This window comes from Etheostoma spectabile, chromosome 6 (genome assembly GCF_008692095.1).
Source record: "Etheostoma spectabile isolate EspeVRDwgs_2016 chromosome 6, UIUC_Espe_1.0, whole genome shotgun sequence".
In the NCBI taxonomy this organism is placed as follows: domain Eukaryota; kingdom Metazoa; phylum Chordata; class Actinopteri; order Perciformes; family Percidae; genus Etheostoma; species Etheostoma spectabile.
This window is the reverse complement of record NC_045738.1, coordinates 525,378-548,568: the sequence shown is the minus strand read 5'-3', so window position 1 is coordinate 548,568 and position 23,191 is coordinate 525,378. Positions and strand designations below refer to the sequence as shown.

The 23,191-nt window shown below is 39.8% G+C and overlaps 4 protein-coding genes across 8 annotated transcripts in view; 2 read left to right on the top strand and 2 right to left on the bottom strand.

The window, feature by feature from the left end:
• hpn (hepsin) overlaps window positions 1-7,626 on the bottom strand; it is an 18,152-nt gene extending 10,526 nt beyond the window's left edge. The window contains exons 1-3 of one of the 4 annotated variants that reach the window (XM_032518192.1): window positions 7,510-7,626; window positions 7,310-7,377; window positions 6,225-6,376 (exon numbers count right to left, since the gene is read on the bottom strand). In XM_032518192.1, the coding sequence (XP_032374083.1) occupies window positions 6,225-6,261 (37 nt within the window). In that variant the 5' untranslated portion in view covers window positions 6,262-6,376; window positions 7,310-7,377; window positions 7,510-7,626. Of the gene's footprint in view, window positions 1-1,700; window positions 1,755-6,224; window positions 6,377-7,309 lie in introns of those variants that run through there. The other 3 variants (XM_032518193.1, XM_032518191.1, XM_032518194.1) reach the window with 3 other exon arrangements.
• On the bottom strand, window positions 1,653-18,929 carry cd22 (cd22 molecule). Of its 2 annotated transcripts, XR_004332395.1 has the most exons (8): window positions 18,628-18,929; window positions 17,293-17,637; window positions 16,973-17,194; window positions 16,140-16,427; window positions 15,469-15,550; window positions 15,334-15,367; window positions 14,866-15,250; window positions 1,653-1,663 (listed from the first exon to the last, which is right to left on the bottom strand). XR_004332395.1 is itself a non-coding variant. In XM_032518195.1 (7 exons), the coding sequence occupies exons 1-7, from the start codon at window positions 18,674-18,676 to the stop codon at window positions 15,212-15,214; spliced, it is 1,059 nt and encodes a 352-aa protein (XP_032374086.1). In that variant the 5' UTR covers window positions 18,677-18,929; the 3' UTR covers window positions 14,314-15,211. The 2 variants fall into 2 exon arrangements, 1 of the variants encoding a protein (XP_032374086.1); XM_032518195.1 differs by lacking the exon at window positions 1,653-1,663 and having other exon boundaries at window positions 14,314-15,250.
• On the top strand, window positions 7,922-11,982 carry LOC116690957 (uncharacterized). Its single transcript, XM_032518203.1, has 6 exons — window positions 7,922-8,350; window positions 8,853-8,995; window positions 9,288-9,364; window positions 9,462-9,667; window positions 11,299-11,401; window positions 11,897-11,982. The coding sequence occupies exons 1-6, from the start codon at window positions 8,296-8,298 to the stop codon at window positions 11,958-11,960; spliced, it is 648 nt and encodes a 215-aa protein (XP_032374094.1). The 5' UTR covers window positions 7,922-8,295; the 3' UTR covers window positions 11,961-11,982.
• A 1,967-nt stretch (window positions 18,930-20,896) lies between the features above and the next one.
• The window catches only part of LOC116690955 (uncharacterized), a 3,516-nt gene continuing 1,221 nt past the window's right edge, over window positions 20,897-23,191 (top strand). The window contains exons 1-3 of the mRNA XM_032518200.1: window positions 20,897-21,117; window positions 21,661-21,790; window positions 22,826-23,025. Of these exons, the coding sequence (XP_032374091.1) occupies window positions 21,040-21,117; window positions 21,661-21,790; window positions 22,826-23,025 (408 nt within the window). The 5' untranslated portion in view covers window positions 20,897-21,039. The remainder of the gene's footprint in view (window positions 21,118-21,660; window positions 21,791-22,825; window positions 23,026-23,191) is intronic.

Genomic DNA, 23,191 nt, shown 5'->3' with positions numbered 1-23,191 from the left:
TATATATATATATATATTATGTCATTGATTACACCTGTGTGTAAAGACTTGCAGGAGTAAAAAATTGACCCTGGGACTGATCATGTAATTTCTATTACATTTGGAAATAATTTTGTCTGTTTCTAGTTATAACTGCAGGGCAAATGTAAACCTAAGTCAAGTACACTAATGTTGGCAATTTAGAGCCTGTGTCTGTAATCAGTTGTTAGATAAAAGCAGGAAAAATGAGCTTTTATGTAAGTACTTGGACTTTCTGTTTTGTGGAGTTTCTGTTTTCATTACATTGCATGGGACAGTCAGGACTGTAATAGTACTACTTAGCAGGAAACAACTGGAGATACTGTAAGAAGTGTAGCGTTTCCTATCAAATCGAGGAAAACATTCTACATGTCTAGTTTCCTTCCTGCCACTGTCTCCCTCCAACCTTTTACCCTACTCTCTCACATCTTAATCTTTCTTAATTTCCATGAAAAACAATTCCATTTAAATGTTTTGATGGAATTGTGACATTAGGCCTATCAAATGTTCATAAGAAGTGTTTTATGATGCTGGACAATTCCGTTAGTAAGAAGGCATTTCTAATTTCTTCTTTAGACATTAAGGTGTCCACTGGGATGCTAGGCATCTGGATTCAGAACTAAAATGATTCTGGTTCTGTTACCAACTCAAAGTCAGTTTCCTTGGCATATAGTCTTGTGTCCTGATTTGTGGAAGTAAACAACTCTAGGAATGACAAAGAACCAGTGTTGAACAGAACCACTTACACAGTTTGGTCCTGCATTTGCCGAATTTCTATGTTGTTATCAAGAAACATGATAGCTGCGTAGACCTACAAATCCAGTGACCTTGACCTCGTTCTAAGCTATCTCCTTACATATGAGGCCTGTACTACGAATCAAGATCATCACGACCTGGATTTCTTTCAGCTACCTGGCTTCACTAACCCTAACAACCGCGGTCCTACATAACCCGTATCACAACGATGGTTAGCAATTAATTCAGTCAACCCAGGGTTTCCCAATCTAGAGACGCGTGTGTTCACATAAAAGCGGCAGTGTTTGCCCAGCGTGACCGATCACAAACATCTACCAGAGCTGCATATTTTACATACAAAGAGTAAACTATAATTCTACATAAATAAGAAGAACACAGACATGGTTTTGCAAGCAAAACTTTAAACAGTTGCTGCTTTCTAAAACAGAAAAAAAAGCTGGAAAGAAAGCCGACGCTATAAATGTGTAAATCATAACGCTTATCATTATCACTTCCCAATCAGTCAGGCACAAGATCTGACCATAATAACACTTGACCTTTCCAAAAACTGTCGCTGCTTTAGCCTTTTATTGCAGTTTCAACCCTGGCTGTGGGAAACAATTGCGAGAGCAAATAAAACTATAAAAACATAATTGAAACCAATGTGCACATTGGCAACACACGGCTCAACAAGCTGATAACTATACGTAATGATCTCCAACATAACCTGCTCCCGACCAGGTTAGGCATTCAGCGTAAGTTACCACGGCGATTGAACCTGGTAACAAGTGATCCACTGTCGTTATACAGAAAGCCCTGGGTTGAACCTGAAGGAACATCAAATCTTGCTTCGTAGTACAGGCCTCTGCTCCCTCCCTCAACACAACAACCTATTCCTGAGCAACTCTACCTACACCTTGACTGCATCTCCCCAAATAATTCCCTACTTTTACTTGCCTCCATCTGTACCCATCCTTTTCATTCTTCCCCTCTTTGTGCCTCCTGTCTGCTCCTCCCCTTCCGTACCTGTACCTGATAATGGTGTTAATGTACCTTAGGTTGTAACATTGGGATTAACAATGGGGACCCAAAGGTCAGAAAGAGAGAGAAAAGGAGAATTCAGGCACAAACATGTAAAAGTGAGAAACAAAAAAGAGTGCCCCTGGACATATTATCAGAGGGACAGTCCAGACTCCTGTTCATTTCTCTAGAATCTGTTTTCCAGGAAATACCCAAACATTTCCTCCACTCATCTCAACTCCAGCATGTACACACACCAACACTGGTGCTGCCAGCCCCCCTTGATCTCAAGCTCCTTTCTTCTTCTCTCTTTCCTGATCTCTTCCCCCCAACACAGAGCTCTTCCCAATCAAATTACAGGACAGAACAAGCACTCTTTTGTGTCAACTTCTACCTGAGACCCCCTTGTCCTGTGTGTGTGTGTGTGTGTGTGTGTGAGTGTGTGTTATGAGCCAGGGTTCTTCTGAAATCACTGTGCTTTTATGTGATGGCAAGTACACTGTAATAGTAAAAGTTGGTAGAAAGTTGTAAGTGAGGTGCATATCTTCTTATCTTACCTGAGAGTGTGTGCGTTTGGGGGGGGGGTATTGTATGAAACAGTTTGTGCTACATTGTTATGTATAAAAAGTGCTATACTGTATAAATAAAGTCTGATTGATATGAATACTGCAGAACTTTTGTTATGCTCGAAGATTTAAACAGAGTTGTCCGTAGCGAGACAGAGTTGTAAAATATGGTCAAGTTTGTATATATTTTTAGTTATAATGACTGACCCACAGTGGGTGCTGTATTGTTTTGAAAATAGTTTAGCAAAAATAACTCTACAATTACAATAACTACATAAAATACTAATTACTAATTATCTATGATGCTTGCATGTAGTTTCCAACAGGTTTCTCTGATGAGTCACACATTCCTGTTTAATTACAGCCTATTACAGCCTAAAAAAAAGCTTCAATCTAAAATCAGATCAAAAAATATGATCTACTAACAAAGGTTTCTTTAAGACATTGTCTCATAGTACATATATATATATATATATATATATATATTTCATACTTTGTTCAAGCTTGTAAACAACAAAATTACTTGCTCATCAAAAACATGCATTTGTAACGGATACACATCACTGTTGTTATACATGAGGAATATTTAACAATGCAGTGAACATTTAGAGCTGCCCCACAGCGTGACGGGATAGTTTGTTGCCATGGTTTGTTGTCGCTGCAGTAAAGTGGTAAGAATGAATCATTGCTTACTCTTTGTGACCCATCATCCACATAAACACACTGCACATATTTTGAGGAGTTATTTCTATCCTCATCCATGAGTCACATGAGCAGCCAGAAGCAGCAGGATGGAAAAGGTTTGTTGTGTCATTACTTATTCACTCGGATGTTTGGAGGGATACCCTTAACTTCCCTTAACGCTGTCCCACTGTAGCCCCACACTGTTGGGTGAAAAGAAGCAGCTGTGGACCAGATGAGGTATGTGGCTGCACACGCCCTCGCTAAACCAAAATTCTGAGCAAAATATTTTATTGCATGGACAACAAATTCTGTATAACGACAAACGTTCCTTTATAACGTCCACACCAGCCAAGTTTTATGTGAATGACAAATTACACAAAATAAGGTGTTTTCCTTAAAAAAAAAAAAAGAAATCTTCACTTCTCAAAGTGTAAAACTGTATGTCTTTCAAAACAAAATACGTATAAACGGAAAATGGTTTCTTAGAAGTCATGGCTACAAGGTGGAAGTCTGTTTCTCTGTGAAGAACCCCCTGGAACTCTTCTTTATAACAGTGTTAGTTATACAACTTCTCAGTCCCTCCGCCTTTTTCTGCTAAAGCCCCTCCCCCCACGAGGGAGAATGAATGTGTGTGCCTGAGCAGTGATTGACACGCAGTCAGACACCCCCCTGGCCCTGATTGGTAAAAGTTAACAGGGAACTGGGGACTTTTGAAGATTGCACTACAGGCTGGAGAGGAGCCAGATTTTTTTTTTAATTACCTACTTAATTTCTACTCCAACATAGGGTCAGTTTCAGTAAATATGGCAGAAAGTTAGCTTATAAGTCTTACGTACTGCATCTTTATTAAGGTCTATTATATTATGTTGTTTCCATAAGCCTTTGCCCATCCATCCTATCCGGAAGTTATTTACTGTGCAGCTTAAAAACTGTGGTATGGTATCAGTTCTTAGTGATGTCCGGCTGCCCTATTAAAGCACAAGGTACATTTCTTCACATGGTCTGGGAGGGCTCTCCAGTTAGTTGGTTCTGGAACAGTGTTGCATCCAAAATCTCTGCCCTGTTTAATGTTACTGTGACTGTTGCTGTCAATGTTTTTACTTTGAATGATCTATCAACCTTTCAACTGTCTGTAACTCAGAAACGTGCTGTATGTACTGGACTTACAGCTGCAAAGAAGATGACTGCAACCCGTTGGAAAGCAGCCCATGACCTATCAATCCATGCATGGACCAGTGCGTACCTGGATGTGGTGTATATGGAACTTTCCACGGCCCGCATTAATGGAGTGCCGGGAAAAACTCTGGACACTTGGGTGGACGGTATTGAGGCTGTGAGGTCCAGGCTGTAGCCATGTTTGGTTCCTTGTCTTGTGTCTGTCTGACTTTGTGAGAGTGTTTTTGTCTCCCTCCCACCCGTCTTTTCTTCTCTATGTTCTATTTTATATACATACATATTAGGTTGATGTTTATCAGGTATTTTGATCCACTCCACACCTCACTGCATAGTCAGTATCGGCTTATCCTTTATCCACTTAGGGGCACTGACATTTTGACTTAAAGACACGGATTCCAGATTGTATGCTAAACCTTGAAGATCAAAATGTTGTGTACCTGGTTCATCAAAGATAGGGATGAGCAGAATTCAACATACCTCCACTCCAATTTAAATAAAAAAAAGGAGTTTGAAGGGTTTTGAAGACTGAAGAATATCCCCTTCCCGAGTAGACAGAAGTAAACTTAGGCAGGCTAAGTGTTATGAAACAAGGATAACGCCACAGAATCAGAGAAAAACCTTGTTCACACACTCACACACACACATACACACATAGATGAAGCTCTGACTCATATTTGTACCGGTTGTCATGGCAGAAAAGTAAAAATAAACACAATCATACTGTGCTGTAAATATTATTAGTAAAATCCTCTGCCCTTTGTAACGGGATTGCTTGCATATGAATATACATAATTGTGTTTCTGTGTATATTTAAGGTAAACACTGCTTGTTTCTGAAAATAGATGAAATAGATGTCCCACCTAATCTAAGCACCGGCACACCCAAAATAAGCCACACCATGTGGGCCACTCCTTGGCTAGACTGTATTTCTCTTGTAATTACACACTCCAAAGACACAGCCTGCATCTGGGTGGATTCCCTTCAGTCAGGCCACAGCAGCTATAAAACCAAAGACCATCTTCAGACACAGAAAGTAAGTTACAGAACAACAAGGACAGTTACAATATGTCAGTTTTCAACTCAAGACTTCACTCAATGTGAGACTACTGGTTTCATTGTACCGGCACACAATTTGCCCCTGTGATATAAGGTAGGTGTACTATTGTCATACTGTTGTCATACTTTGTCTGGGTTATAGGGGAAAAACAATCACAGGGTGGATTTATTGTCTTTACAAAGTAGTAAACGTCTATTTGAGTGTCACAGTTCACGCTGACAGGAGCACTTTCTAGCAATAGTAAAATGTAGCGAGTAATCTTTACCTCCATAAAAGCATCATATACAGTAATAATCAGTAAACTCAAAAAGAGCCATAAAGCTCCATTTTGCCATCAACTCTTCAACACTAAACACTGCATTACAGCTAATGCCATGTAACAGGACAGATGTAGTTTCTCTGCCTTCCTTTTAAATGTTGGTTTTCCTGATGGTGATGGAAGTGTGTTTGCTGGGATAAGGTAGGAGAGCTTTGACAGTGACGTGGACATTGAGTTTTTGTTTAGAACTGAAAGGAGAGAGTGTTTTCATTGCTGTGTATACAATGTGCTGTAACTAAGTGCAATTTAGAGTAAATGACAGTGGTTATTTCTGGCCCCACTATCGCATTTCTGAATCTTTTGGATAAAAAAAATCTATTCAATCTAAATGTATGTTTTCCAAGCTTGAGGACAAACTTAAAAAATAACATCAGAACATGTTGTATATCAGAGAGACAGCCAGTCAGCTTTGAACAAACAGTTAATGGTTAACTGTCAAGTGGTCAGATGTTTGGTCCCAAATTCAGAAAACAGGCAGCATGCGCTGCAGCATGACCAGCACAGCACTTCCAGCTGTGTGTGTGTGTGTGTGTGTGTGTGTGTGTGTGTGTGTGAGTGTGTGTATGTGTGCATGTACGTGTGTGTGAAGGAGCGGAGAGGGGTGGAGAATGAGAGCAAGAAAAACAGTGTATCTGATATGTGCACTCACCCATCTTCCCCTCCGTCACAACTTTCTCAGTATACATCTATGTACAGTAAGAAGCAGAGGGCAGCAATAGATTTGTCTCCTTCCTTCTCTCCTTGACTCCTTAGGGCAGGTGGGCCAAGTCACGTTTGCCTGGTAATATAATATTGAGGGTCCTAAATGACAAACACCACAATGTAGTTAATACCTACATTTATCCAATAAACTTGTATCAAAGAGATGGTCAGGTCGAGTTATATAAGATTTTGTTAAATACAACGCAATGCTCTAAAGTACAGGCAGGTTACATCACAGGTTTGTTTCAGAGCAGTTGTCTCACTCACACACACACACACACACACACACACACACACACTCCAGATAGCCAGGTCTACTAACAAGTTCTTATTATGTATCTAATTATTTATAAGATTTAAAACTGACAATGAAAATGCAAATGTAAGAAATCCATACAACAAATGACTTGTATACTGAGCTGCTTAGTATATGTGCTTAATATTTAGGTCTATGTGAACAGGCTTCTTACTCCATTACATAGAAGACTGTTTTTTGCTGTCTTTATCAACCATCACCAAACCCGTTAGAGTGTTCACTGCCTGGCAAACAGGAGGACACGAAGAAGTCATATCATTTGAGAGAGAGACCACAGGAAGCAAAGGAAGACAGAGGCGTTGTTATGAGTTACAGTATATGTATTTATAGAAAATTCTAGAAAAGTTCTATCTCCTATTGTATCACTGTACAGTACAATGTAAAACGCCTATACAATTTAAATGTTGCTATGACATTTTTACAATGTAAATGTCAGTAGGCTACTGTAGCCTAAACCCCGTTAGGCAGATTTGGACTGAGATTTTAGACTGGGACAGAGATGGTTAACGTTAAACAGGTTCACCAGACGACATTAAAAAAGGTTCAGCACGAGAAAAGTGTACTTCATGGCTACTTTACTTTCAAGAAAAACGTTTAATTTCACATAGTTGTAGCTCTATGAGCATTTAATGATACCAAAAGTAGCCAATTTGCTAAGTTTCTCTTCGGAGTTAGCATAAAACTAGAGCTGAAAGAAATCCCACGAAGTGACTCACCTGTGTTTTCTTGCAGCAGGTGGAGCACTGGCCTTCGTTAATCACAAATATTATCTCTTTTAAGTCCTCTTTGACGAATAGAAAAAGCAAAAATCACGTCAACTTCGAAGAACGACGAAAAAAGCCTACTGTTTAAACGCCAACTCAGATAAATCCCAGTTTGCAGTCAATCTGTTTTGCTCTCTTCACAGGTTACTGACCCCAAAGAAAGAAAGAAGGGGGGAAAAGGTAGTTTTCAGCGACCGTTTCTATCAACCAAAACCACCGACGCCTGCTTCTAATAGAAAAGAGAGAAACATTTGGAAGACTGGGCTAATTGAGACAAAGTTAGTGAAAGTTTATCCCAACTTCGTCGGTTTGTGTGGTCCTCCTGTGAGCGGTCAGCTGCGCAGACAAGAGGGGCACGAGTGACGTCAACTTAGGTTTCTGAGTGGACAAAAACAGGGCACGCGAGCTCTATCTGTCCCTGCAGACCTGCTGCAGGTGAGCACACTGTCCTACAAATTAACACTACACAACTTATAAGGACATGATAGGATGGAAACTGTTGAGGATGCCAGCTATTGTTTTGGCATAGACATTACTCTCAGCAAGTGTGATGCCTCACATCTCCCTTGGTACAATTGATCCAGTAGACACATCCTGTACTGTAGCCTACAGTGTCCCCCAACCACCTGCACACACATCTATGTTAAGTATCCTACAGTAAATTCCCCTTGCTAACACGAAAGCCCTGTCATCACCCCAGTTCCTTGTTGGCTGAGAAAATAAAAGGGAAGTTGGACAATCTGACCTAAATGTCTTTGCTCTGGAGGAAGAGAAGCAGGCATGACACTGACTTAACTAAAGAGTCGAGGAGGGTAGATTGACTGACAAGGATCCCAGAGACACACAGTGGGACGAGAAGGAGAAACAAGGAGAAGCCAAAAGAGGGGAGCAGGTGACTGAGGAATAAAACAGCTGCAGAACTGTAGGAAGAGAAGAAGATGGGTGGACGAGTGGCACAGAGCTGCTGGCTGCTGCTCACACTCTCTCTGAAAGGTAAGACCCTGTGTGGCATTCCTGGTGGCACCCACATTAATCAGGGTGAAGATCAGCTGGCCTAGGCAGCATCTGTGTGGAGTTTCAAAATAGATTGTAGCAAATTAACTGTTGTGCTTGACAGTTCTTTCTTACAGTGACATAAATGTGGCATGAAAATCCTAAAGCTTATGTGTGTGGTCACAACACATTGACAATCTTGGCAATTTTGTTCAATTTAAAATATTTTAATATTTCTCCCTGACTTACTTTTTTTAGCTGTATTTTTTTTACATTACTCCCAAATAGCAAAAATGCAGCTAGTTATTTGAGACCAAGTGCATTCCTTCTGAGCAGACACATACCGCCTGATAGTATCAATAAAAAAAGTCAAAATAGGCCATGTTGTCTAGAAAATACAAATGTATTTATACAGCGCACAGCACAACTTTGAATTCCTTTTACTTTTAATCTGTAAAATAAAAGTAACACAGTGTAACTTGGTGGATTCTCTGCCTCTCAGGTATTCTTGCAGGTGATTGGTCAGTTCATCTCCCCTCCAGTCCTATTAATGCTGTGATTGGTTCCTCTGTGGTTCTCCCTTGTTCCTATGACTACCCCCAAAGTTCTAATGAAACCAAGGAAGAGGGACGGCTCTCTTCTCAGGTAATTCAATAAAGAAGGCATTGTTAGCAGTTCCAATACATGCTGCAGTGTGTCTTTGACCAGTAGAATTCCTCTGCAAGAGCTCAACTCTGTAATCAGAAGGAATAGAAATGAATCAGAGGGGTGATTAAGGACGACTGACTAAGCTTACTCTTAAAGTTTTGGGAGTGGTTAAAACATCTAGAGTTAACACAAACATGGCATCTGCTATTTTACAGTAAGCCTACTTTAGCCCTAGTTTTAAAACTCCCTGTTGTCCATTTTTAGCAACTCCTTTATCTTTCTTCATCAGGGTGGAGGAGAAGGACAAAAGTACAAAGTTCTGTCTGAAATGTGGTGTCTCGAAGACAGTCGCTGTATCACACCAAGGTATTGTTGAAAATGCAGAGAAACCATGCCATTTATTTATGCATATAGCACAGGGGTTAGAACAAAATACATATCTAAGTCTGTCTGTCTGTCTCAGATATGTCTTCCACAGTGACGGTATCTTCCCAGATCCGTCCTACAAGAACAGGGTGGAGTACCTGGGACAACCAGGGACAAAGAACTGTTCTCTGAAGATTTCTGACCTGAAGCAGTCGGACAGCAGAACATACGTGTTTTACCTCATCACCAGCCACCCTACACAGAAGATGCCAGAGCAGAGTGGTACACAGCTCCTGGTGACAGGTGGGAATCTTCCATTTTAATACTACAGCTAATCATAATCAACATGATTATCACAAACAAAAATACATAGATCCTCATTTGCAGAGTTGCAAGGCATTTAAAAAAAAAAAATGTAAAGCAAGATTCATTATGGCAACATCATAATCCCAACACATACATCAGTATGTTATTTTCCAATGTGGTGTTAGCCCAGTGTGTTGTTTTAAATGCAAATCAGGGAGCTGCTTTTATTAAATGGTGCCTTGATTTTCACCCATGATAGACATTTATCTCAGAATCTTAACTGACAGTCTCAGTTTCCACTGACCAACCACAGTAGACAAACCACAGTCATTTTATTTGTCCTTCCTTTTTGTCACTGGTTTTGTCCTTTGTGTCTCACTGGCACACTGTCTTACCGCCTGTCTGTCCAGTGCTCCATGCCTGTCCGTCTGTCTGCCTGGGAGTAACTGCCCAGTTACAATAACTGTGTTGAGTTGTAGGTTTATGTTAGCCATTGTTTAAGAAACAAACAAAACTACTACAAATTTGTACTTTGCTAACTTTATTGCTTCGGTAACACTTTACTTGAAGGTATCTACATAAGAGTGACATGACACTGTCATGACACATGAACCCTAACCCTAACCCTAACCATTACTCATCATGACAAAACCGAATGACACTTACTAAAAGGAGCGTTATGTTATTGACTTGACTTATGTTATTAACGTTTATGACTTGTTTATAATGTTTATGACACATTCATGACAGTGTCACGTCACTGTTATGTTGATACCTTTAAGCAAAGTGTAACTTCTATAATTGGAAAACAAGTGTTGATGTTTTAGCCCCATTGCTTTAAGTATGTGCCACTTCCTTAATGCAACTCTGTGTTTAACACTTTGTGCTATAAATGAGAAGTAGAACTGAAACTGACCACTGACTGCAAATGAAGTAACGCATTCACTCAGTTTGACATCATTCTTATGTCAAAGGCCACTTGTACGTTTCCAATTAACAACCTATATTTATGATGAAAAACACTCACATCCAAACATGTAGGGATACACTGGTAACTTGTCTTTGCTGAACTTTAAAAAAGAAGAAGAAGCCTGTCGAAACGCAACTCAGTTTGTGTGTACATGGTGCGGTGTCATTCCACTACAAAGATATTATTATGAAATCATTGAGAAACCTCTGTGTGAACTATTGTTGAACAATTGTTTTCTTTTTTTCACTCTCTGTTGTCATGCCGTGTCATCCTTTGTGAACAAATCCCATGAAGTACTGATAATCTGTAGGATGAGCTAAACAGTGAAACATGATAGAAAACAGGAGAACATGGATGAATTATTAAAGACAAGTTGGACAGTTTTATTTGTCCGAAAGCTTTTCAACTCAGATTGGGTACAAACAAATAAATAGCTTTTAGACTATCATACACAGTAGAGAAAAATATAATAATTGTAGAGTTAACTTAATTCAACAGTGAGAAATATCCCAAAAAAACAATAATCTGGCAGGTGTTTGGATCTTTAACCCCAGTATTTCTACCTTCTTGGTCCAGGCTCTAGCCATTCACATGGACATTAGCGAATACTGCCTGAGACAGTTTGTTCTGGCTCTAATCCCGTTTCTGTCCCCTACAGCGACGACCCCGTCTGACTCTTCAGGACCCAGATTGATGCTTATCGGAGTCACCATCGGGGTCCTACTGGCTATTGTGGCCATAGTGGCCATTCTCTTAACAAGGTGAGTTCTTTGCTTCTCATGAAGCTGATCAGTATTATTGTATTTATTTGTTTCCTGTTATTAGTCCCATCACCATCTTCTTCAGGGATCTTAGGAGGAGATACGGTACTGTCCTGTTGGGTTGGTGGATAGTATAAGTAAAATAATGTAATTTCAAAAAAATCTCTTCCTGCTTGCATGACTTATAACAAAAGAGCTCATATTTAAAGAAAGTGTGTGGTTAAAAGGATCCAATGTGTAACACACAGTCTGAAAAGAAGCGAAACTGTATGAAACCACCTGATGCATCATCCATACCAGTGTGTGTTCACATAATCCTTTCTTGATCCGATGCCCATAGTCTAAACATTACCCAGAGGTCTGCAGTGTCTGAGTTTGAGTTACATACAGTGGTAATGCATTATTAATTATATTCTAAGAAAACATAATCAAGATTAACTTCACTTAATAATGTAAATTACAATTTCTTTTTAAATATTTGTCTGTCCTTTTCAGGAGACGGAAGTCATCAAGACACCAGTCGTATGTCCTGACCGAGACAACCGCTCCAGCACCTTAAGGACTCATGAAACAAAAAACACCCTACAACCACACAGGAGAGACTTTATTCATTGTATTGTATTATTTGTATTTTATAAGTAACTTAAGATAGGTAAATATGTTTCTTAATACCCTCGGACACTCTTGTGCATTTACCTTCATGTTGCCGACTAAAGCCATTGAAGCAGATATTTTCAAATAATATTCACACCCACACACACACACACACACACACACACAATGCTGAAACCTTTAGTTCCTGGATTTCAATCCATTAAGCTTAACAAGGAGGAACTTAGCTCACTTGGGCCTCACTTGAAAACTGACAGAACTGAATCCCAAACTGTCTGAATATCTATTCTGTTCATCTGATCATCGGATTTCATTTGTTTAGGCGTGATTGTGCTTAGGTTTCAGCTAAATGCTGCTGTCAGGATTTAACCCAAAAATCTTCTAGAAAAAAATTATTTGTTATAACTGAGAAAATTGACTGAAAATCCTCAGTCGCCCATTCTCATTTCCAAAATCTTTCTACTTTGTGCTCTGGCCAGTTGAAATGTTGCAGGAACAGATATGAATTTGAATACATCCTCCATGGTTCTTCACATATGACGACCACAGATGACATCCGGAGTTGTTGCGTTTGGATTTTAACAACACGCCACAGAGTGCACCCGGTACTGTCCTCTAAACAATGTCCAGAAACAGTTACTGAAAGCCTGTTAGTGATGATGAGGAGCATGAAGATGAAGACAGGAAACAAAGTCATAATGATCCAATTAAAAGCTGTAAGCCGTATGGACTGGGTCACATCTGCTTGGTTTTGAGTAAACTCTCCAGTGTGATAAGGCTCTAACAGATACTGACCAGAGCCTGGCCATGAAAACCAGGAGGACAGTGACTCTGACGCCCAGACTTCCATTTACAAAATGGTCTTGGATATCAACTTTTCATCTCATTAGTCTTCCGAATTTTGCTTTTATTCTGATTTATGGTATTAAAGCAAGCTGACATACGAGTACTGCACACATCTATTTTTTTTTAATGCTACTTAAGTAAACAAGGAAGTACATTACTTCATTTCTAAAATATTTAAAGAGACAGTTTTACATACTACATTTGCACATCAGTTTGTTGGGTTGCTTTTACAGTACATTTTTAACATTTATTTGATGCTTTAATGAGAATAGAGGTAAGCCGTGGCCCACTGTGATGCCCGTTTGGTGTCATTTGAGTGGTTTGCTGTCTACGGTGTGGAGATGTGTCCTATTTTGTGCTTCCTGTTTACAGCTCACCTGGGTCCGGTGTGCTGAGGCTTCTTAAGCTGCAGTATCCTCTGTCTCGCCCCCCCCCCGCTGTCTCCTCAGGCACACCAAGGCTTGGTTAGGTTATGTTTGGTTATGTTGTCTACGGTTGGCCTTTTGCTGAGTTCATTCTTTAGAACACCAACACACCCTCATGCCCTGTTTACAAGTACATGGCACATGGCTATTATGAAAAACTGAGACATTTCCCTTCGTTTGTGCCATTGTATACACGCAAACGTAGAATTTGCCTCTGAAAAAGATTCTAAAAACTCCACCAAGAGTGGAGATTTTTTAAATGTTCATTTGCATGTAAACTGAGACAAACAGAGCTTTAGGCAGCCGAGGAAGTGGGGAAGAGAAGAGAGAGGAAGCGATTCGTTGTTGTTGTTGTTGCTATTTTCGGGATTCTGATTGGCTAACGTGGGCTTGAGCTCGTTACACTGCCACCTAAAGGTTTGGCATGCTCTTGACGCCATGTACATATATTTATACACACACGGGTACGTGTAAACAAACACTTTTCTGAAAACTGACAACTGTGCAAGATGTTACTTTTGAAAAAAAGAAAGGTTGAAATGTCCGTTTATGAAAACACCTGGCCAGGTGTGAACATAGTCTCACACCAACATAGTTAATTTGGTCTACTTTGGTTTAGTTTGATTTAATGTTTAAATATTTAACATGGTGTTGTGTACCCCACTTTTCACAACCTAACTAAAATGGTCATAACAAAGACACATACTGCAGCTTAAGAAGCCTCAGCACACCATACCCAGGTGAGCCGGGCTACCTGCAAACAGGAGGCACAAGTTAGGACACACGTCCACAATGTAGACAGCAAAAACACTCAAATGACACCAAAGGGTCATCATCACACACACACACATATAATGCCACTGATTACATCATATATTCTAAAGCTGGTTGAAGCTACAATGTATGTCATCATCATGAGATTTGCTCTAAATCTGATGTACTCAGTGTGGGGAAGAGTTAAACCGAGATTTGCAACATGTGTGATATCTTCTATCCATGTTCCAACAACTCTTCAAAAAGAAAATTGCCTTTAAAATAAGTTTGACACATTTATTGTATAAGAAAATACGTTAATAACATGTATTTGAAATAAAAGCACAATGTATACAGGGATTACAGCAGCCAGTTGGAAATGCATGTTGTTTTTCATGTAGGTGTGAAATTTCTTTACAGGAGTCAGTAGTTTTCACCCAGAAGGTACACAAAAAGATCATTGAATAGTGATTACTACCATATCAACCAAAGTTCTGCCGTCTGTGTATATATGGAATATGTTGATCAGTCTACAGATGAAATATTAACTTTAAAATACATTGACCCCAAATGCTAAGCTGTTACGGTTATTTCTGTTACACTTTCAAACACTAAATATGATAAACCTCAAACCTAACCTTAAAACCTAAAAGCTAGGGTTGTGGTTAATAATGTAAATAATATTTCTAATTTGGTGGACTGAAGGTAACACATCATTCACAAGAACAATATTTGCATGAGTATTTTGAACTCAAGATGGCAGCATATCCTGCTTCCACCACAATGATTCTGCATACAGTCTACCGCAGTGAAACCACGTTAGGCAACAATACTTTCATAGATTGAAGATTAAATTAAGCTATTTTCTCATGAAAGCATTGTTGCCTAAAATTTGCAAGGATTGCGTAAAGTTACAATTCCCTTCTGTCTTCTCATGAGAAGCCCTTGACATTTACACAGACAGGAGTCAGGAGGGAATGAAAGATGTTGAAGTGTATTTTCATGTTAGGAAACTTGGTGCTCAGCAACTATGTTGCGCTCCAGGCAGTGTACAAAACACAGACATTTTTAGCGAGATCATGTATCTGGTTTAAAGAAATGTCATCAGGCTCAGGTGGAGGTAGACAACAGACATTTCCTTCTCTGTAAACCTGTTTGTTTGCTTTTTACCCATTTAGGCAATGCCGATGTTTTCATAATCACGGCTGTTTTCCTGAAACACAACCGGGTAACATTAGACATTTTGGTGTTAATCTCTTATTAATTTATTTAAACTGAACCAGGAGAAGGTCTTACCTCTTTATTCCCAGTAGAACGACGTCTCAGCCTCCTTTAACAATGAAATACAAGTATGTACATTGACTTCTTTCAACAGTTCATCACCGTCATAAAATGGAATGTTACAGTCCAAAATCAAGAGCGTTGACTTACCATGCCCAGATAATCACCAGTGGAAGTAACAGGCCAATACAGACTTTGACTCCAATACCAACAAAGATGATGACACGGTTAACTGTTTGTAGAGTGTGAAAGAAAATGTGAGAAATGAAACTAACGGCATCTCATATTTTTAAATATAGTTATAAATGTTCAGCAAATACATCGTAAAAATGTAGTCAATTTTGGAAATTCCACACTAAAGTAGCCTACTATATTTTCCAAAAAATCTGCTTATTTTAACAAGCAGTTTGGTCTGTGATTCTTTTTCCACCATGGGCGATCCCAGGAATTGATGGATATGATAGAGCAACATAATGTAATTCTGCTAAATGAAACAATCACATTGATTTTCATTTCCTACTTTCTGTAGGCTCAGTCTGCCACTTTTTAAAGTTCAATTCCGGTGCTGTGGTATCAGAATTTTGGATAGTCATCATAAAAACATGAATTGGTCATGTGACAAGGGCTGGGAAAATTGGCAAAACGGGCAGCCAATTGACAGTATTCTGATCCAATGGAAAACACAATTGTCCGATTGACTGCAACTTAGCCCAATAGATTGGGCTAATCCTCTAATTAGAACTATCATTCCCCATTGGATGATCAATGTCAATACAATCGCTGAACACATTGTAATCTGCTTGTCTTCCCTGCATACTCACTGTCTTTATCACCCGTTGTCAGCAGCACCTCAGTCGAGTTGTTTTGCCCCAGTGGGTTCCTGGCCTGGCAGACGTAGAGTCCAGTGTGGGACGCCTCCACAGAGGGGAGAGACAGCACTTGTCCTGAGCCCACCTGGAGCAGGGAGCTGAAACTGGAACCTGAAGCCTTGTACCAGGTGTAGTGGTCTGCTGCAGGGTTAGCAGCACTGCTGCAGCTCAGATTCACACTGCTGCCCTCCGTCAGGGGACCAGAATAACTCATCTCAACAGATACATTCAACGGGGGATCTGTATTAAAAACACAACCACTGTGCTGTTATATACATTCACTCAGAGGATGTATTTTTGTGTACAAGTTTTAAAGAAAATAATAATGGAAGATCCTAACCATTTGTAGGTAAATTGTCAAAGCATATTCCTTTAAAGATTTGAAGACATATTTCAACATTTTGGGAAATACGCTTATTTGCTGTATTGCTGGGAGGTGGAGGAGAAGACTGATGCCACTCTCATATCTGTGTGGTAAATACAAAGGTACTGTATACCGTCAGGAGTTGGTTAGCTTAGCATAAAGAAACTTTTTGCGCTGTAGAGGTGCTGGTACGTGGATTTGTTACTTTTGGACAGAGCCAGGCTAGCTTTTCCCCTCTGTTTACAGTCTTTGCACTAAGCTAAGCTAACTGGCTGCTTGTGGTAGCTTCTTATTTAATGGTCAGGCATCAATCTTCTCATCTAACTCAATAAGTATTTTCCCAAACTATTCCTTTATGTTTATGCATCACAGAGTGAAATAGCAGTTTCTCAACCAACAATGTCATAATAAACATACTTACACTGAACATCCAGAACCACAGAGTCCGACTGCACTGACTCCTGTCCTTTGACAGCACATAAATAATTCCCAGAATCCCCTGCTTGAGCCTGGAACACAGGTTTGGCTACTGGACGCCCATCTTTAAACCAAACTGTGTTGGGAAGTTGGCAGGATGTTCTACATTTAAGCGTCACAGTGCCTCCTGCTCTCACCCTGTCAGGATACACTCTAGCACTCAGCTCTGGACACCAATCAGGTAAAGAAACAAAGAGCATGATATTAGGGACAAACTGAAAATATTGAATTTGAACAGTGACACTCAATGTAGAATCATTTTACCTATGACAGACAGATACACTGATTCTTTGCTCCGCCGTGCATACATCTGCGTATCAAACCAGAAGTAGTAATGGCCAGTGTCATTATCCTGCAGGTCATCAATTGCCAGGTCACAGTCGTGCTGCTGGTCGCCAAGATATCTATAACGATCTTGATATGAAGGAAGGTCTGAGAGTTTGACGCGTGTCCAGGTGCCATTTATTAATTTCCCTTTGTACCATGCAGTCTTCTTAACAGTTTCCCCATCTGGGTAGTTGTATGAGCAGCTGAGATGCACCGATGATCCCTTTAAAGCACATGGATTTGGGTTTTCAAAAGTCACTGACGAACCAGCACTCACACTTCCTGCAGAGAGATAATGATATTACATTACATGTCATTTAGCTGACGCTTTTATCCAAAATAACTTACTGTTGCTATGCATATGTCAGAGGCCACACATCTCTGGAGCAACTATGGATTAAGGGTCTTGCTCAGGGACACATTGGTTGATGTATCGCGTAGTTTAATTGAACCCCGATCTCCCACACCAAGGCATGTGTCATGGCCACTGCGCCATTGCCACCCGTGTAATTTGTTTAAATGGTTTACAGGTTTATTTATTCTCTTTATATTACAGGAACAATCAGAGGAAATGGAAACATACCCCTTAGCAACAAGATTTCTAAAACCTTAGGATGTGACTTAACCCTCCTGTTGTCTTTGGGTCAAATTTGACCCCTTTTCAAAAGGTTTCTATAACAGAAATGTGGGTTTCTTTCAAAAAAAATATCCAAAAAAGTAACTTGGATGTTTGTTTTTTTAACTTTCCTCACAAGTTAAATAAATAATCAGTTTACAACTTTCTTTGAATTTGGTGTTTTTTGTTAATTTTATTGCATTTGGAGGAAGAAATAATTGAAAAAGAACTTGTCTGTGACAAAGGTAAAAAAAAAATGTCAAAAAAGACAGATGTCAATAAAAGTGACCAAAATGTGAAGAAATGTAAAAGAAAAACACACACACACACACACTCAACAACACAAGGGTTATTGGAATTAAACAGAGTGAACTCATCAGAAAAGTTAATCCCCTGGGTCTGTTTTAGACCATTGGTTCTTAAAATCTTTTTTTTTTAAATAACCACATACTGAAAATGAGATTTGGAAATTCTGTGTCAACAGCTGTGTTGTAAATGCACCAAGCTCATTTGAACTTGCAACAACTGATTTTGGTACTCTCTACTGCCCCTTAAATACATTAAAAAAAATCCAGTAACTACAAATAGTAGTTATGGAAATTAAGGCAATGTTGCACTTTGTCTTGAAATGAAAATTAAAAAATAATCTCCCCTACCTGATTTGAAGATCAAAAGCATGAGCATTGCGATCATCTTCTCCATCATGACAAAAACTAAATTTAGAGATGGATGCGATATTGTGGATGTGATCTCTCACGAGTGACAGCAAGCAGCGTGGGTCAGGAGGAAAGTTGTGGACGAGTATTATCAAAACATCTGATATGATATGCTTGATGCTCGGTTAGCCGCTGCCACGCCACACGTTTATGTGATAGGAGGAGTCAGCTGGTCCCCTAAATCATTCGAGTGCATATATTTCTTTATACCCAAGAGGGAGTGTAGAATGAGTCATAAAAAAATTTAGATGCGTGTTAACATACAAAAAAAATGCATTATTTGGACTCATACAAAAATAGTATATGCAGTGGGCAAGAAGAAGAAGAAGAAGAAAAACACAAAAAGAAATTGTAAATGGGGAACTTGTGGTTGAAAGTTAATTTCCTCCATCTTACATCTGTTTTGTTGCTTCCTTCTCATGCTTATTTCCTACATTAGTTTACTTCTGTGGCTACTTCAAATGTTTGTTTTTAAAACTAAAATCTTTGAAAGGTTAGTCTCCTGCATCAACAGGGAGAGCAACTGCCACTCAAACAGAAAATCAATGCACAGTTATTTATAAATTGGCAATGACTTGTGTCCAGACTGAAATATGTCAAAAACTATTAGATGGATTGCTATGAAATTTTTAACTGAGAGTCATAACTCTGCAGGAGAATTTACTGACTTTTCCTCAAACGCCACCAAGGTCAAAGCGCTCATATATTTTGGGAACTAGACATCCTCTAGTTGGACAGGCAAAGCTTTCAGGATTCCTACACTATTTGGTCTAATAACTGATGCAATCCCTTTACTTTTTGTCTAGTGCCACCATTTGTAGTTTGCATCTTGTCTCGGGCCAACTGTCGTAAGCATTGAGGTGAAATTTAAAAGGGCTGGAGGATTTGTAACGACTTTAGTGAGCCTCTGACTTTTTTTTAATCTATTCTACTGTGTGTTAAGCGCCAGTTAGCCTCTTTCATCTTTATAAAATCCATTGTCTCAATGTATAATAAACAGCATTCATATAATTACATAATTAGCACAGGGTATTCAAACAACAACAAGTGCATACATAAGCAAGCATGCAGTGAAAAGTATCGCCATTTCTGCTGCAATGACAGTGATGTCCAATGTGTCCCATCATCCTAGTTTACAGTTTAAAGTTACACAGTGAAATCAAAAGTATTACACAATTATCAAAACCTTACACTCAAGGAGCACTACATTGGGCCAGATGTGCACCACTATAAGTACAATGTCAGCATCACACTGTTTGCAGACAAAAAAATACCCACAGTGATTTGCAAAACCCTGAACACATTTTTTATTCAAAGTTATTTAAATATCCACACCTATGAGTTGATCTGTGAAACACAGCCATCAGGTGCGTAAACGCGTGATTGCGTTTTTTAGACACAGCAATTTTAGACACACCAGTCAGGTTTAAGCACTATAAAAATGCAGCAGGTAAGTTCACCTGCCTTCATCCAAAATGAAAGGAGTCAGAAGAAGAGGGATGGTGAAAGGGGGAATCCCCTGAGGAGGAGAAGGAGGTAGAGGAAGAGGGACCCCTCATTAAGGCCATGGAGGACGAGTGTGAAGACAGAACCCATCAAAACCCTCGACTGAGGCAGTACTAAAAAAGTTTCTGTTAGCAGGTAACAGGGAGTTTTTTTTGTAATGGAAAACCAAAAGATTTGAGTGGAGTCGAGGCGAGATGAGGCGAGTGGAAGATGTACCATTTAGTGGCAAAACAGCATATTTTAGAGGCCCATTATTTAAGCTATAGACACCCCGGAACATTTGGAGAAAGGGAAGGTGCTACTTTGCATCGCTTTTGCCTGTTGCGTCTCCACAGTGTCTATAATATATACACAACCAACTGGTATACAACCAATGGATCCAATGTCCCAGTCTTGTTTACCCACATCCCAGTTCCCTTTTATGTGGTGTGTGTGTGTGTGTGTGTGCGTGTGTGTGTGTGTGTGTGTGTGGTGTGTATGTGTGTGTGTGTGTTGTGTGTGTGTGCGTGTGTGAGTGTGTGTTTGCGTGTGTGTGTGCGTGTGCGTGTGTGTGTGTGACTGTGTGTGTGTGTGTGTGTGTGTGCGTGTGTGTATTCCTTCCAGTAATTTTTGGCTTAGACCGGCCCTGCTCAACCTGTTTGTTTCTCTGTCGCAGAAATGCACCGTCAGGAAAAAGTCCACGTTCCTTCAGGTGCCTTGTTGTCTTCCCCCCCCCCCCACACACACACACACACACATACACACACATAAAAACTGGTTTAGAACAGGAAGATGGAGTAAGACGGAGAGAGGCGAAGAGAGACTCAACATTATGTGGTGACATCAACGTACTCATTGAGACGCCGTATGTCCGAGCTGTGTCACTTTTTTCCGAATAAGGAAGCTGCCTGCAGACCTGCTGGGGTATTTCCACGTCATTTTGCGGTTAGTGTTTCTCTTTAATCTTTTGCCTTTTGAGACACTTTTTTTGCTTTAATTTATTTCTTATATTAGCAGAAACCTTGTCAGATGTGGGGACATTCATGCCCATGGGTCACAAAGTGATTAGACTTATTTGATATAACATATGAAAACCAACACGGATGGATGACAGCAGCTCAGTAAAAAAGAAAGTGTATATAAAATAAAGAGATGAAACTGTATATAAATAAAATTTAACCTTTTTAATTTGCCTATCTATTAAAACAAAACTTATTCCTAATGAAATCCTAAATAAAAAACTTTGGTTTAAACTATTTTTATAGACTTTTCACATAAAGCTGTGACTCATTGTATCTGTATGTGTGTAAATAATCATTTGATTGTTTTAGTGGCCTCAGGTAACACTGGTCATCATGTAAACATTCACATTCAGTCACGTCACATTAAATGTGAAAGGAAAAACACCAGCAGTCTTGCACTGATTACCAATAGTGTATTACTGTATTGTTGTTGAAAGGTAAAGTGAAATTGTTTAAATCTTTGCAGATTAGTGGAATAAAAGAGACAGTGGGGGAAATGGAGGAGAGGGGTGAAGGAGAGATGTGGAAGAAGAAGAGGGTTTCTCATATCTGCTTGCTCATGCTGGCTGTGCTCCAAATCACCGCACCCTCCTCAGGTAACTAACCACATCCAGGGTTAAAGTTTCCACTTCTTACTCCCATAAAATTAAAGCAGTGTTTCTCAAATGGGGGTACGTGTTCCCCAAAGGGGTACTTTGGAGTACTGCAGGGGGTAAGTGTACCCATAGGGGTACTTTGTAGTACTGCAGGGGGTACGTGTACCCATAGGGGTACTTTGGAGTACTGCAGGGGGTACGTGTACCCATAGGGATACTTTGGAGTACTGCAGAGGGTACGTGTACCCACAGCGGTACTTTGGTGTACTGCAGGGGGTACGTGTACCCATAGGGATACTTTGCAGTACTGTAAGGGGTACGTGTACCCATAGGGGTACTTTGAAGTACTGCAGGGGGTACGTGTACCCATAGGGATACTTTGGAGTACTGCAGGGGGTACGTGACAGTTTTGCAAAAGTTCGAATTTAAAAATATGTCATGCATAATTCCTGAAAAAATGATAGTATATTAATGAATAAAGTGATGGATTCAAAACATTTGAAATGAAGCATTTAAGTGTTTTTGCAAAAAAAAAGTTGTTGTATTGACTATTGTTTGGGCTTTCCCGCCTTTAATTTTTGACAGGACAGTTAGGGGAGAGACATATGGGAAATCGCTACAGGTCGGATTTGAACCCTGGACTTCTGCGTCGAGGCACAAACCAATCCGGCCACATGTATTGTACCTCGTATTTGCATAGAAAAATCTCAACATTTAGCTCAACTCAACATTTATCTGAGTAATGTCAGGAAAGATCAGACTCCACAATGAGAGCTCTCTCTCCTGCTGCCTGCTTATGTAGTGTGAAAAAAGATCCACAGCAGTCTAAACAAGAAATTATAATATAATAATATAATAAACAGAATTCCAAAGCTTCCTTTTGTGATCATCAACATATTTGATTTGTTCAATGGAAAGTGATTTAGTCCAATTTTACAGCTGCTAGGAAACATACCTGTAGCTTATATAATATACATTGTTTAGTTTATTTTTGAATTTATCCAACTATTTCCACTTTGGTCATCACTGTTTCAGCTCAAACCACTTCGGCATTGAACCCTGCAGTTCACAGTTACCGCACACGGCCAGCTGACGTCACGGTGGCCGTGGGGAAACCTGCAGTGTTTTACTGCGGAGTGCCCAAAGCTTCTCCAAACCTCACGTTCACCTTCTACGGGAGTGACGGTAACTACAGCCTCATATGTCCCATGGACCACGTGGAAGATATTGCCCAGGTGAGCTGGCCACCGCCTGGTTCGGCATTTAAATCCACGACCTTCCACTTCTGGGATTGTTCAGGTGCTGCCGGAAATTCTGCTAGATGTCTTTTTTTATTTTGTCCTGATGTCTGTGACCTTCTGCTTTCTTTGTGTTGGTATTCTAAACTCTGGTGGATTTCTG